This window comes from Carassius gibelio, chromosome B10, assembly GCF_023724105.1.
Source record: "Carassius gibelio isolate Cgi1373 ecotype wild population from Czech Republic chromosome B10, carGib1.2-hapl.c, whole genome shotgun sequence".
Taxonomy (NCBI): Eukaryota; Metazoa; Chordata; class Actinopteri; order Cypriniformes; family Cyprinidae; genus Carassius; species Carassius gibelio.
Window position 1 is genome coordinate 6,404,264 of NC_068405.1, and position 15,798 is coordinate 6,420,061.

General features: G+C 44.2%; 1 protein-coding gene across 1 annotated transcript in view; it reads right to left on the reverse strand.

Moving 5' to 3' along the window:
* Positions 1-15,798, reverse strand: part of cntfr (ciliary neurotrophic factor receptor) — a 169,163-nt gene that overhangs the window by 103,081 nt on the left and 50,284 nt on the right. The window contains exon 2 of the mRNA XM_052568029.1: positions 15,127-15,208. Within this exon, the coding sequence (XP_052423989.1) occupies positions 15,127-15,208 (82 nt within the window). The remainder of the gene's footprint in view (positions 1-15,126; positions 15,209-15,798) is intronic.

The window sequence follows — 15,798 nt, forward strand, 5'->3', positions numbered from 1 at the left end:
ATTATTCAAGACACTGGGGATTAAATTTCAAAAATCCTTTCTAATACTCGCTTTTTGGCATCCGGGGACCTGCTTATAAATGTTTTGTTTGGGTATGTGTGCATGCAGTGAAGCAGTAATGCACTTTAACAATAAGGGATCAAAAGGTTTAGGCGGATTTGTACCTTAGAGGTGAAGTGTGTAATATTTTCGGTATTAAAATACTTTCTCCTCTCTCTGTGTAATGTGCAGAGACAACTATGAGTAAGCCATTCATACGCTGATTTCCCCAAAGAGTGTAAACACTGACAAACTTTCAAAACATTACTCTGTTTATTTGAGCGGTCTGACTAGTCGACGTCTGGCTCTATCAAATGCACTGTACGAAAAAAAAAAAAAAAAAAAAATCTGGAGAAGAACATAAAAGTCTTTTTCTGCCAGGACATTATCCATTGAGTTTACAGACATTTCCTTTAACCCTAAAATGCAACACTATTAAATGCATTGTTAAAAATACAGTTTGTGAAAAAAAAGAAGATTATTTTAGATTTAAAACAGGTTAGACATCAAAAGACAAAGCAAGGCCACACACACCTATTTATCTGAACATACAAATTAGTAAATAGAAGGCGATTATTCATTATTATTTATTGTCCCAGTATAGTAAATGGAAACAATTTAAACACTGCCTGTGCACCTTCACACCCCTTTTTACTTACGCAATACAGACCCCAGATTTTATTTCCCTCTTTGCATCTGTTGTCAGCATTTCATTTCCCACTAAAGGTGCATCCACAGTTAACTGGCAACAGGGAAATAACACACCGTCCACAACAGAAATGCATTGCTCATGTCCTCCACATTCGTTTCCATTTACAAACAAAAACATCTGTGTGGAAGTGTGGGTGATTTAACAGCTGTCTGGATAGTCCGTGAAGTAGCCATGGGGGATGCACTGATGTGCTGCTATAGACACTGTTTTAAATGAGAGAGAGAATCACACAGTTTGAGCTTAATTTTACCTAGCTCAAAACATTCACATTTATTTATTTGTTTGTTTGTATGTATGTTTATTCGATTTAAGGCAGACTACTTCAGTTTCAGTACACAATTTAAAAGTGATTTTATATATTTTATGTTTTGTTATAAATAGTTATAACATTTAAAGGTACAATTTGTAAGATATTTGCAGTGAAATATCCAAAAACCACTAGGCTGGTGTTATATATTTTGTCCAGCTGATTACTAACAATATCTATAATGTTTTGAACTACTTGTAAATCATGAGAAAATTCCCATTCTAAACAGTGACACGGGGCAGTGCAGTCGCCTGTTACCGCCTGTACTGACGTAGAAACCATGTGATGACATTTTCGTGAACAAATACGGAAGTAGCTTGCCAATCTCACTTGTGTTTTACTCGGCAGGTGAGTTGTTTTGATTCGTATCTTTACAGAAAACGTATGCTATTATCAACAAGATGATCGACAAGATTAGTATTATGGGGAATACACGCCAAACGTGGGGAATCGCATTTCTAGACCCACCCAAAGACCGGTCTGATCCATAGTCTGATCGCATCTTTGCATTGACTTTGTATTTAATCTACTCGCGCAAATCGTTGAACTCACGTTAAATCCATGATTTAACTTTCTGTCTGATTGATGGCCGTCAGCGGTTGGCTAGAAGACAACAAATCCCATCATTCCACGCTCCTTCTTCGCATCATCAAACCATGCGATTGTTATTGTTTTGGTAGAGCGCCCTCTAGTGGCAGGTCATCCAGCCTGTACCTTTAACTATATTTATATGTTTATTATTTAATTTTATTGCAGCCAGGTTGCTTGTGTTAGGTTGCAAATGAATTCCAAATGAAATTGAATTTTATAATGTAACTATATTTGTATTTAGATTTTAGTTTAGTTTAGGTTGGTTATTTGTGATTCAAAGATTTGTCTCAAAGAATACAGGTTTCCAGGCTTACTTGAGAGCCAAATAAGAACTTTCAGACCTCAGTGTTACAAACCGAACAGAGCACGTCACACTTGGAAAACTCCACAGTGCTGTGGTGGGAGCTTTGTTCTTTTGTGATCCTTCTCAACATCAGGAATGGGAAAACTTATAAAGACAAGGAAAACTGGATGAAGCTAACGATGGAAAAATCCAGTAAGGAAGTGTCGCTATCAGCAGATCAGCTCTTGGGGATGAAAGGCGGGCGATACATTTTCCAACAGGGTCATGACCCGAAACATTGGGCAAAACCTGCTGTGGTGTGACTTAAAACCAGTGAAAGTACAGACTTCAGTCCAATTAAGCATGTGTGAAATGACTCAAAAACTGCCGTTCACAAACTGTCTTGATGGCTGCCAAGCAAATCTGCCAAAAGGAATGGGCAAAATTTTTAATGCCAAGATGTGCAGCATTGCATAGAGACTCGCCGAAGGAAGCTGCCAAGAGTTTATTGGGAGTAAAGGAATAATGAACAAGAGAATAGAGTTAATAAACTCCATCTAAAGAAATAATACACAAGTTGGAAGATAATTATTTTTGGTCTTGGAAAAACTGAGTAGTTCATTGCATAGTCTAATCAAGTCATGGCTAGGCACGGTTGTAATGTATCATTTATTCTCCCTGCACAATCATTGGACAGTTAGATGGTCTTAGCACAGGGAATTCTACATTTTGAATAAATTTGTAAGGCTACACCCACATGGAGAATATGTAACACAAAGATGTCCTTGGAAGGCCAAAAAACTTTTAGCAGCCTGGTTTGAATATATGACTGATGTCTTGTCTTGGTCTTCAATATTATTTTATTTTATTAATGTATTTTTTATATACATAGATTGATTACTTGATTGATTTCTCTCAGATATACTATGCATGATATAAAAAATATAATAATAATAATAATAAATAGCTAAATAAAATAACCTCTTTAATTGATATTATAGTGCTGTTTTTTTCAGCGCTACTACTAACAAGCAGTATGACTAGGAGATACACTTAGGGATTTTAAGTTTATGCAAGATCATTTACAGAATACTGCAAACTGAATGCTGCTCATCTCTTCGAAACTCTCTGGATCTCACTAAGGAGAAATAATACTAGACTCTCTCTCTTGTCAAGCGGTGTTCACTGTACTGAACAAGGACACTACGCATGAACCCTCACAAATCCAGCAGTCTGATCCGCAGTTCAGCTCTGCCTCGCCAATTAGATGAATTTAGACACAGCAGAGTGCTGAGACTGCAATGCATTGTGCAGCTCTATTAAAACTTCCAACTCAGTGCCCAAATACATATTAAGAACTGCGCTGACCTCCATGAGTAAACATTCCCCATTAGCAAGCTCACAAAATCCTAGAATGGCTATGCTATTTGGCTCATGACCAAGGGAATGGACACTTAAGCTCTGTTCCAAAACCTAGTGACCGGCCTACCAAAACAGTATTTTAAGGCATTTTAGACATGCTCCAGACAAAAAGAAAAATAGTAGGGGGCATAATTTTAGCCTAACAGCCTAATTTTGGCCAAATTGTAAAATAGCATTGTTTGCAATGTACAACTATCCCAGACAACTATTCAACGAGAATTATTATTATTATTATTATTTTTTTAGCAACCTGCTAACTTGAAATGTTATTCATTTCAAATTAGTATGCTGTTTTAAACTTTAATATCTAAATGTTATTTATTTTTTTTTTTTTTTAAGAAAATTATAATTAAAAATCAATATATGGCCTCATACTTACAGACACTAGATGAAGAGCAAGAACTGGCGCAAGTTCACGTTCAAATCGGTACACAACGTTGTGCTCCGGTTTATGGTTTGAATGACATTTTTCCTGGAAACGTTCTGCAAAGGGGTTTTGACGGGTCAAAGATGTCAGCCCAATCAGCAGCAACATGTATATAAACCACGCGGTATTAAAGAGACAGCGCACACAATGCAATTAACATCAAAATAAATTCACAAGTATATTGTCTACAAGTGTTTATTTACATCAAAGGCAAAATAAATGAAATAATAAGAGCACAGGTATAAATCTGGAACTTCTTTAAGTCTTTTTCAATGTCTTCTGGTCCATATACTTTCCTTGCTAGACACTGATTAATGTAACATTTAAAAAATACTCAAAAAACATAAAAAATAAACACACACACACACACACACACACACAGATATATATATATATATATATATATATATATATATATATATATATATATATATATATATATATATATATATATATATATATTTTTTTTTTTTTTTTTTTTTGCTATTGTGTTGTGGAGTGACCCTTTCATAAGCTTTTCTAAACTCCTCTTATTATATAATAATACAATAACATAGCACAACAACAGTGAACAGCGATAATGATAAACCTAATGAGAATAATAAGGTCATATAGATCATAACCCAGTCTCAGAGGGAAGAAGTGGATTATCCTTCACCTGAAATGCGAGGCAAATGCTGGAACACAATAATTAGGACCCACAGTTTCCACAGATCCCTTCACTCGATTGGGATATTCTCTTTTATTCTGGATGGCGAGGGCAGTGATAGTAACATTGAGCGTAATTCGCAGTATTTATACCGATTTCATCAGACTCCGAATATTCTTCAAAAAGAACACAAAGAATGGCCTTCTCAGCTGCATATTTCCACACTCATATTTCACCCTAAAATTGGATGAATAAATCTGCATTTTTACTTATTAAAAGCATACTTTGTTTCTGGACTGCCCTTGACAGGATTCGAAAGATTCCCCTTTTATTGCCTCATTTCCACAGTTTAATTAAATGAGGATAGCAGTGCAACTACGGAAGGGAAGTACACAGCCTACATCTGTAGCTTCACACAAAACAGCTGTTTCCTCAGCGCCGTGTGTAGCCATGCCAGTTTTATGCTTTCCGTGTTGGGATTTCCAAGGAGAACATCTTAAGCATTGATTGATGCTGGGAAAAGGAACGTTATTGACAGGGGAAAGTTTGAATGATTTAACACTGTTGTGAAAGGTTTATTTTTGCACATCTTCCGAGGTAAACAGTCCTTTAGACGTTCAACAAGCAAATGTTGAAATGCTAAAGCTCGTTTCCTCGTCTGACACCCAATGTAAGCTGTGTTTAGTTTTAAATCTTTAAGTGGCACCTTAAAAATGGTAGTGAAAGAGATATGTACTCTCGAAAGTTCATGCACCTGGCTTCTTTCACAAGCATCTTTTGTGCTTGAAAATCGCCACTGCATTTGCTTTTATTGTCTCTTCACCCCCTGCCAATTCAAGGTATGAGCATGTGAGATGGTTCACACTTCTGAAGTAAACATAAATGTGCAATAGTGCCACAAAATCCATGCAAATTCTCTAGGGAGGCAATTCTCACACACTCTCACACCTCTCTAACAAAGCCAAAGTTGTTGATGAAATTCACACTTGTATCCCAAAGGGAGTCTGGTTTGCTATATTTAAGGAGGACAGCTAGTAGACAGCTTCCAAATTATTCATCCATTTGCCTGATCCGTAATCAGAGATTACCAACCAAAGACAACGTCTTAATCCTGGTTTTAAAATGACGCATTTGAAATGCAAATATCTGAAAATCATCCATTTGCCTTAGATTTGTCTGCCAGCTTCATAATCCAGCAAGTCTGGACATGAGACACATCAGTCATCAGCATTATTTATTCCACATTGCTATACTCGATCAAGATCCGTCATCAAACGGGGCACTTGTGTATTATGGGGCCCTTTAGGCCACTAGAGACAAACATGTGATAGATTAAATTCAACAGCCTCTCCACAGTGAGCCGGATTGGAAGTGACCAGGACAATGGATGCTCTGAAATATATTTGCTCTCATTCTCACTTAGGGTCTCATGAATAATTAAACTGTCAGAGATGGGCTTGTCTGGACTCAATCTCACTGACTGATGACATAAAGCAAGGCTTTGTCTGTCTTTTTCAGATGGAGGGATGGGGTTGGGTTGTGTTCTTAGTTCTAGTTAAGAAAATGTCTCAAGACCTTGTCATCATTTTTGTTCAAAAGAATACAGTTTATATTTCTACCGTTTATTTATATTTATGTTATGTGTAAAACATTGAAATCTTGTGTTTAATTAGAACAAACATTGAATATAATGTAGGCAGCCAAATGGCTTTCTCACTCAAATCAGATATTAAAAATAACACATTTTATCATGTTCAACCCATTATAGAAAAATAACCAAATTTTTATTTTTCATATAGAAATTAAAACTACTTTTGTAGTGTACAATTAAAAAATTACGTTCTTCAAAATTGCTTTCAAGTAAGAATGTACTTCATTGTGATTTAACTACTAAATATATTTGAATATACTCAAAATATACATGACCTAAATGTCTAAACTGTCACAGTTATGGACTTCTGTTCTTACTCAGTTTCTTTATTTGGTCATGTTCCTTTTCTTGTTTAGTTAATTAATTAGCCCCTCACCTGTTTCTGTTTCCCACTGATTACCTTCCCAGTATTTAAAAATCTGTGTTCTCCATTTCTGCTTTATCTGCTATTAATGTTTGATGATTTGTATTTGGTTGTGTCTGTTCCCTTTCAGTCGGTCACTCTCGACGCCACGTCGGATGACCGACGAATATGGGATATCGCTTCGATAGACCAATCTACTTCGAGTGTAAACTAAACGAGCCAATGCACATTGGCATGCAATTATTGCATCCAGCTGCCGCTGATCACTGCGTGAGTATAAGAGGGCAGCAGGTGCAATGCATACCAGCTTTTCGCTTCGGAGCCGAGCGTTAGTATCGCTCTGCTCAACTGTGTCTGCTGTGAACTACGAGTTCAGCACGCTCTCGGAAGCTTCGTGTGTTGGCGAGACGGCGCTTCAGCGGCGGTCGTTCCTGTGTCGAGTGGATTTGCACACTTCAGGTTGCACTACCCCTGTCGTGTTGCAAGCGGCCATCCCCCCTGTGCGCCTCAGCACTGAAAGAGCATTTCCTAAAAGAGCAAATTCTCTCTAAAAGAGCTTCACGGGTGCGTCTTTGTAAAGACGTTAAAATGGCGTTACTGCAGGTGCACAAGGCTAAGGCACTGAAAGACCTGCACGAGGGTGGTCACGATCCAGCGCTTCTGGAAGAGCTCCGAACCGCCACTGACCTTGCGCTTCGAGCGACGAAGGTCACCGCGAGTTCGCTGGGTCGTGCGATGTCCACATTAGTGGTCCAGGAGCGCCATCTGTGGCTGGGTCTGGCAGACATGAGGGACACCGACAAGGTCCGGTTTCTCAATGCCCCTGTGTCCCAGACCGGCCTCTTTGGCGACGCAGTCGAGATTTTGGCCCAGCAATTCTCGGCTGCCCAGAAGCAGACTGAGGCGATCCGACACATCCTGCCCCGGCGGGCAGCTGCTGCTATCTCCACCCACCCGCCGGCTGCAGTGCCCCAGCCTGCTCGTCGCCGAGGGCAGCCCCCTGCATCCGCCCCTGCTCACGCGTCGCATCTGCAGCAGCCTCCAAGTGGTGCCGTTGAGCTGGGCACAGGCAGGCTGCCCCTCCCGTCCTGGCCCCCGTCAAACCTGACGGTAAGCAGAAGAGCAAGAGGCCCTGGGACGGGTGACCCAGAGAGAGGTAGCTGCTTTCTGGGGGATGGTGTAGGCACCTCTCCCTCCCCTGGAGGAGGGCCAGGCGGAGAATTTGGAAATCTCGACAGGAGAGTAGTTTCCTCCCTCTCTGGGTCCCAGGAGGGCACGGAGAGTTGCGGACGGCCAAGCACCGGACCTCACTCATCCTCCTCCTTCGCCAGATGGCAGCTGCGGGCGGTTCGAGAGCGTCAACAAAGGCCCTACTCACGCACCCTCTGCCAACCCGTGGAACCAGGTGAGCCCTGCACCCCACACTCGCACCACACTCCGGCCTACTCACAAGCCGCCCGAGTTGGGCCCCTGTGTTCCACCTCGCTGCCCCACTGCGGGTACGGCTGTGGTTCTGCTGGTCCCGCTTGTACGGTTCTTAGGCGCCTGGTCAGCGCTACCCAGCCCGTCTCGCTGGCTTCTGCGAACCATCAGCCTCGGCTATGCGATTCAGATCGCCCGGCTTCCCCCCAAGCTCTGCGGTGTCCGCTTCACTACAGTGGAAGCGTCCGATGCCCCTGTCTTGCGGAAAGAGATCGCAGTCCTACTGGCGAAGGCCGCGATAGAGCCGGTCCCTCCAGCCGATATGAGGAAGGGGCTTTACAGCCCGTACCTCATTGTACCCAAGAAAAGCGGTGGGTTACGACCGGTCTTGGATCTGCGAGTTTTGAATCGGGCCCTCTATCGGCTACAGTTCAAAATGTTGACACAGAAACGCATTTTCAGGTGCGTCCGTCCCCAAGATTGGTTTGCAGCGATCGACCTGAAGGACGTGTACTTTCATGTGTCCATACTTCCGCGCCACAGACCTTTTCTGCGGCTTGCGTTCGAAGGACTAGCATATCAGTACAAGGTCCTGCCCTTCCGGCTGTCCCAGTCTCCCTGTGTCTTCACGGAAGTCACGGAGGCAGCTCTCGTTCCTCTCAGAGAGCAGAGTGTTCGCATTCTCAATTGGCTGATACTAGCACAGTCTCGAGATCAGTTGTGCGAGCACAGGGATGTGGTGCTCCGGCACCTGAGCCTGTTGGGCCTTCAGGTCAGCTGGGAAAAGAGCAAACTCTCACCATTGCAGAGGATCTCTTTTCTCGGTATGGAGTTGGATTCGGTCGAACAGACAGCACGCCTCACAGAGGAACGTGCGCGGTCGGTGCTAGCCTGCTTGAATACGTCCAAGAGCAGGACGGCGGTCCCACTGAAACTCTTTCAGAGGCTCCTGGGGCATATGGTGGCCACAGCGGCACTTACACCGCTCGGCCTATCACATATGAGACCGCTCCGGCACTGGCTTTATGGCCGAGTCCCGAGGTGGGCGTGGAAGCGCGGCACTCAACGGGTCCAAGTTACACCGGCCTGTCGCCAAACCCTCACTCCGTGGTCAGATCTGGCATTCCTATGGGCAGGGGTGCCCCTAGAGCAGATCTCCAGGCATGCTGTGGTTTACACGCATGCCTCCACCACCGCCGGGGGGGGCACGTACAACGGGCATGCAGTCTCAGGGGTTTGGACGGGCCCACAGCTGCAGTGGCACATCAATTGCCTAGAGTTGTTATCAACGCACCTTGCCTTGAACCGTCTCAAAGGTCTCTTACGAGGCAAGCCTGTGCTGGTCCGATTGGACAACACTGCGACTGTTGCGTACATCAACCACCAAGGTGGTCTGCGCTCTCGTCGCATCTTGCAACTCGCCCGCCACCTCCTCCTTTGGAGTCAGAAGGTTCTGAGGTCACTTCGTGCTGTTCACATTCCAGGCCTGCTCAGTCGTACAGCCGACGAGCTGTCTTGAGCAATGCTCCCGGGAGAATGGCGACTCCATCCCCTGACGGTCCAGCTGATTTGGAGGCGGTTCAGAGCCGCTCAGGTAGACCTGTTTGCTGCTCCAGAGACCTCTCACTGCCAGGCTTTCTACTCCCTGACCGAGGGAACTCTCGGCACGGACGCACTGGCACACAGCTGGCCGCGGGACCTACGCAAGTATGCGTTTCCCCCAGTGAGCCTTCTCGCACAGACGTTGTGCAAAGTCCAGGAGGACGAGGAGCAAGTCTTACTAGTAGCGCCATATTGGCCTACTCGGACCTGGTTCCCCGAACTAGTGCTCCTCTCGACAGCCCCTCCTTGGCTGGTTCCTCTGAGGAGGGATTTACTGACTCAGAGACGGGGCACCATTTGGCACCCGCGTCCAGACCTTTGGAAACTCCATGTTTGGTCCCTGGACGGGACGCGGAGGTTCTAGGTGACCTACCCCAAGAGGTAGTTAACACCATCACTTCGGCAAGAGCACCGTCTACGAGACACGCCTATGCCTTGAAGTGGAACCTGTTCGTTGAGTGGTGTTCTTCTCGCCGAGAAGACCCCCGAAGATGCCCGATTGCGGCCGTGCTATCCTTTTTGCAGCAAGGGTTGGAGCGAAGGCTGTCTCCCTCCACCCTCAAAGTCCAGGTTGCCGCTATTGCTGCGTACCATGACCCTGTGAATGGGAAGTCTTTGGGTAAGCATGACCTCATCATCAGGTTCCTTAGAGGGGCCAGGAGGTTAAATCCATCCCGGCCCCCCTGTATACCCTCTTGGGACCTGTCTCTAGTGCTTAAATCACTACAGCAGGGCCCATTCGAGCCTTTGCATTCAGTTGAGCTAAAGTTTCTTTCATTGAAAACTGTGCTCCTGCTTGCACTGGCCTCCATCAAGAGGGTAGGGGACCTGCATGCATTTTCGGTCAACGATTCGTGCCTAGAGTTCGGGCCGGCTGACTCCCAGGTAATCCTGAGGCCCCGGCCTGGCTACGTGCCCAAGGTTCCCACTACACCCTTCAAAGACCAAGTGGTGAACCTGCAAGCGCTGCCCCTGGAGGAGGCAGACCCAGCCCTGGCTTTGCTTTGTCCTGTTCGAGCATTAAGGTGCTACGTGGACCGGACGCAAAGCTTCAAGACCTCAGACCAGCTCTTTGTCTGTTACGGAGGCCGGCAGAAGGGGAATGCCGTCTCTAAGCAGAGGATGGCCCACTGGATTGTGGATGCCATAACCCTGGCTTATCAGGCTCAGGATGTGCCCTGCCCGTTCAGGCTTCGAGCTCACTCAACTAGAAGTGTTGCATCCTCCTGGGCGCTGGCTCGTGGCGCCTCGCTGACAGATATTTGTAGAGCTGCGGGCTGGGCGACCCCTAACACGTTCGCTAGGTTCTATAGCCTTCGTGTAGAGCCGGTATCCTCCTGTGTTCTCACCTCAAACGGGTAGTGGCACTGAGAGGCCCCGGTTAGTGTCGGCTTGCTAAAACTGCTCCAGAGTGTCCGAACTGTAGACCCTGTTGAGTTCCTCCATCACCCTAGGCAGCTGGACGCGGCGGAACGTCCGGCGCCAGGCCTTCATGATGAATCCGTGAGAACCATGGAAGGCTGGGCTTCATATTGAGACCTAAGCGGTACTCGTATGTGTATAGTCCACGGTATAGCCTTAGAGCCCGTGTTTTCCCGGCAGACTTCTGCCTTCCCAAGAGGGTTTTAATCACCTCAAATTTCTCCGTATACTCCTAAACGGATGCTATATGTGTATTTGCCTCCGAGACCTCCTTCGGGAAGGATGGGGCTTCCGCAGCGTCCCGGCTCCAAGCGGACCGGGTACGTTTTCCCAGTGTTATCCAATCTCACCCAGTGAGGTAGTGCTTTGACAATGGTGAGTGGAGCTACTTGTTCTGAGCCCCGGCCTACACCTAATAGGGGCGCAGGCGGCTCGCACAGGGCACTGGAAGGGGCAGCACCCATGGCGCTTTGATAGGGATCCCATATTCGTCGGTCATCCGACGTGGCGTCGAGAGTGACCGACTGAAAGGGAACGTCTCGGTTACGTATGGTAACCCTCGTTCCCTGAAGGAGGGAACGGAGACGCCACGTCCCGTCGCCATGGTTGCTGTACCGCCGCTGAGCTGCCGGGTTCCCGGCTCGGCTCCTCAGCGAAAAACTGGTATGCATTGCACCTGCTGCCCTCTTATACTCACGCAGTGATCAGCGGCAGCTGGATGCAATAATTGCATGCCAATGTGCATTGGCTCGTTTAGTTTACACTCGAAGTAGATTGGTCTATCGAAGCGATATCCCATATTCGTCGGTCATCCGACGTGGCGTCTCCGTTCCCTCCTTCAGGGAACGAGGGTTACCATACGTAACCGAGACGTTCTCTCCTGTGGATAATTAAAATAACTATTTTGATATCTCCTTCATATACAGTTTGATTTACACTAAGATGTAACAGCACATGGAAAACATTGGTTTACTGTAAATAGTCTTTGATCAACATCTTGGGTCAATTAATCAGATAAGTTTTAGGCTTATGCTGAGTTCTATTCAGTTCAGTAGGAACTTTCCTTAAAGAATAAAATAGAAAACCACTTAAAATGAATCTATTGTGCGATATGTGGGTGTACAGTACGAATCAATAAGCACCTGCATGGTGTGATTATTAAACATACTTAGCAAATGTTTGCAGAGACAGGTGGGTTAAACACTGTAAATGATCCGCTATGTTTATTATCGTAAATCTGCGGAACATATGCTAACGTTATACAGAATTGTTTATCTTGTGCAGTTAGGATGGCAGGATGCTTCTCTGTTAAAACACCTGCAAGGCTAACAATAGAATGCCATTCATGAGCGTCCAGTAAGTGGAATGTTGGAAGTCAGACCTTTTAGGAATATCCCGCATCCGTTTTTAGATGGAATGCAGGAGGTGATGGAGCTTAAATGGCATTCTTAACCTATCATTTCAATCTTCTTTTAGGTTGGTACTTATTGTCAAGGCATGGGTTATAGATAGACTTAAAACTATGTTTGTTTGCCTGGAATGTTTTTTTGGCACTAACAAAATATTTTGACACAGGAACACTTCGTTCTTGGCAAAAACCAGGGTTTACACCCTAATCTTTGTGATTGGCAAGATTATATGAACCTGAAATCTTTGTTTGGAACGTCATTTGGTCTTCAACTTTACTTAAAAGTGATGGCCAGCAACAGCCTCGGTTTTACACTAACCCAACTTTGGAAGGTTAACAAAGCTTTAATGCAATTACTTGCGTTTGCACGATCATGAGAACAGGGCCACCTGAAGCTGAATTAGGATGCTTTGGCTACTTTTAAGTGTGTGTCTGTATGCAAAAGGCTTGACTGGCATTGCATGGTTTGTGTTTGTGATGACTGCCGTCTAGATTAAAGACAATCAGCTGACCAATCAGAAAACACGAAGAAGCAGATAAGCAGCACTGCTGATGGATGGCGTGGTGATGTCATTCCACCATGACGTCATTGTATCAAACTGCCAAACTGCCAGAAAAACGCATGCCAATGACTAGGCATTATAGCGATGTAATCAGCTTTAGTGAGAGCCTCACTTCAACAAAACATGGGCCGCCACAGTGGCGTGGGGGGATGACAACAGCATGAGACATCCAAGAAGATGCTTTATCACTTTCAAACAGTGTTCCCAAATGAAGCTACATCTGCAATTTTTCCTGGCGTAAGGTCAACAATCCTTATTTAGTAAGTAGTCACTTAGCTGACAGTACTTTTGAAAATTGACTTAGGTCATGTGCACACTAATACGTTTTCGCTTAAAAACGCATCTTTTTTTCTCTATGTTTTGGCCCATGAGGGCAGTTGCGTTATAGATCAGACATACAATTTTGACTGTGTGCGACATGGATGAGTCAGTGAATGGTGAGTTATTTTCGGAAATAAAATAAATTACATTTTCTGTCAGAAAAACAATGAAAACATCTCATGTCTATTGTCCATGTGTATAATCTGCAGTGAGCTTTTTTTAGGCTTTACACATGCGGAAAAAGCTAATTTAAAGTTTTCTGATGTTTCTGTGTGGATGAGATACTTTTGGAAAACGCTTGAAAAAACTAGTGTGGACGGAGAGGGTTTTAAAATGAAAACACCATTTTCAAATGTATCTGGATTTATGTAGATGTAGCCTTTAAGTACAATATACTGTATAGTACAAATTAGTCCCTCTGTAAAAACTCTGAGGTTCTGCGTGCCCAGTCCTGCTCTCAGAGGGCCAACAACCTACAGAGTTTAGCTTCAACCTGCTCCAACACACCTGCTTGCATGACCTTGATTAGCTGGTTCAGATGGGTTTAATTAGGGTTGGAACTAAACTCTGCAGTATGTTGGCTGTCTAAAAGCAGCGCTTGGGTACTCCTGGTCTAGACCAGTCACAATGGCGGTACAAGACCAGGTCTTTAACCACTACATCTCATCTAATTCTCATCCCAAGTTTGAATTGAAGGGTCAGTAGAAGCATGTTCATCGACAGCCCGAAAATAAGGTTGTTTTGCATTTATGGCAACTCTTCCAACTTTTTTTTTTTTCATTTTACCCAAAGCTAGAGTCAAGTTTTTCACATTGCATCAGATAATGTTTTGAATCCATTGATTTTTAAATGATATAGGGCTTCATAAGGACATAGAGCAGGGGTGCCAAATATTGATCCTAAAGGGTAAATGTCCATAAAGGGTTTAGCTCCTACAAACTTGCCAGTAAGTTTCTAAGTCATCCATAAAATCTTGATTCGCTGGTTCAGGTGAATTTAACTAAAGCTGTAGATAAACTCTGGTTCAAGGCGGTCATCCAAGAGCAGGACTAAACAATAAAATCTGACCTTTGTATAAAAGTATGACCTTTGTCATGCAACCAAACTCTTTTACTGCAATGCAATTGAAGTAAGTTCATCCAATTAGCATTTCCTTCTTCATTTGAAACTCTCACTCTTTCCAAACACTTAAAATGTATGCATTCCTTTCCATCAAACACTTTCTCCAGCGTGCAAACACCATAAAATATATTCTGATTGGCTATGATTGTGTAGCGTTTTGCCTTCACCATGGACAGACAAATTACTTGTTGATGGAAACTTGAGTTGCACCTGGATTTGAAACGGCACAATATGAACAATAAGAATTCAAAATATGACAATAGCTTTAAAGTAATATCTTCCAGCGAAACAAGTATGTCTCGATAGCACTTCCACCCCGCTGTCTCACAAAATGACACTGAATTGGAACGCAGAAACAACATAGCTGCTTATTCACCCAAGCATGAGAGAACCTATCACAGCCAGAAAGATAACATGTCTGGTCCAAACTTAGACACATTCAATACACACTCCGAGGATTGCTTTGTTCTGGAGCTCTAGTTTTTGACCCAGTGACAGGCTAGTCTCTGTGTCTCCGGGCAGCCAGGCCATGCGTTAAACAGCATTCACACACACACCCCTCCCCACAGTCAGGTGATAGTGACCCTCCGCTCACAATGTGACTTCTCTGTTCCACTCCGACAGACAGATTGAAGGAGGGACACAAAGAAAATGACAAGTAAAAAGAAAGAAGACAGGACACATAACCAAGAAAAGAACAAACTGATCCATAATCTAGAAAAGATCTAACAGATCTCATTAGGAAATTGACTTGCAACTGTACAAACACATACAACGGAGACCTGCAACAGATGGAGGAAGTATCCAAAGTGTAGACTTACCTTGCTGGCTGCGCCTTTGGGCATAAACCACCACCACGGCTGCAAGCACCACACAGCAGAAGGACGTCACAATGTTGGCCATCTGCAGAGACACACACAGAGGTAGATCGTGAGGCTTCTGGCCTGCCCGAGAGAAACTGGGTGGCACCAATGCCAAGATAGCATGAGGACAGTTTCCTCATTCCCTCCCTCCCTCCCTCTCTCTCTCTCTCTCTCTCTCTCTCTCTCACTTGCTTGTTTTCTTTCTTTCAGTGTCTCTGCCTCCTGATTCCCCGCCCCATCTCTCTCTCTCTCTCTCTTCCCTACTTTATAGCATCTCATCAGTGGAATCAATGTCCTCAGGGACTGATATTCTCTCTGCCCAACTGTGGGATAGACAGACCTAAATGAGAAATAGGAAGAAGGAAAGACAATGCCAGACTGTTTGGATCCAGGATTGACCATCATAAAGTCCTTCACAGTCTCTCGCCATCTGGCCTTCTATCTTTCTTTTTCAGTCAAAAACTAAACTCTTATCTAACTAAATTTTCTTTGAACAACAATTGCTATTTCATAACTTGGGACAATGTTTCCTAACCCGGTTCCTAAAGTACCTCCAATTGTAGGTCCCTATGCGTTTGTATGTGACACACACATTTCAAGACCTGACAGGATATTTAGTTTCAAACTCAC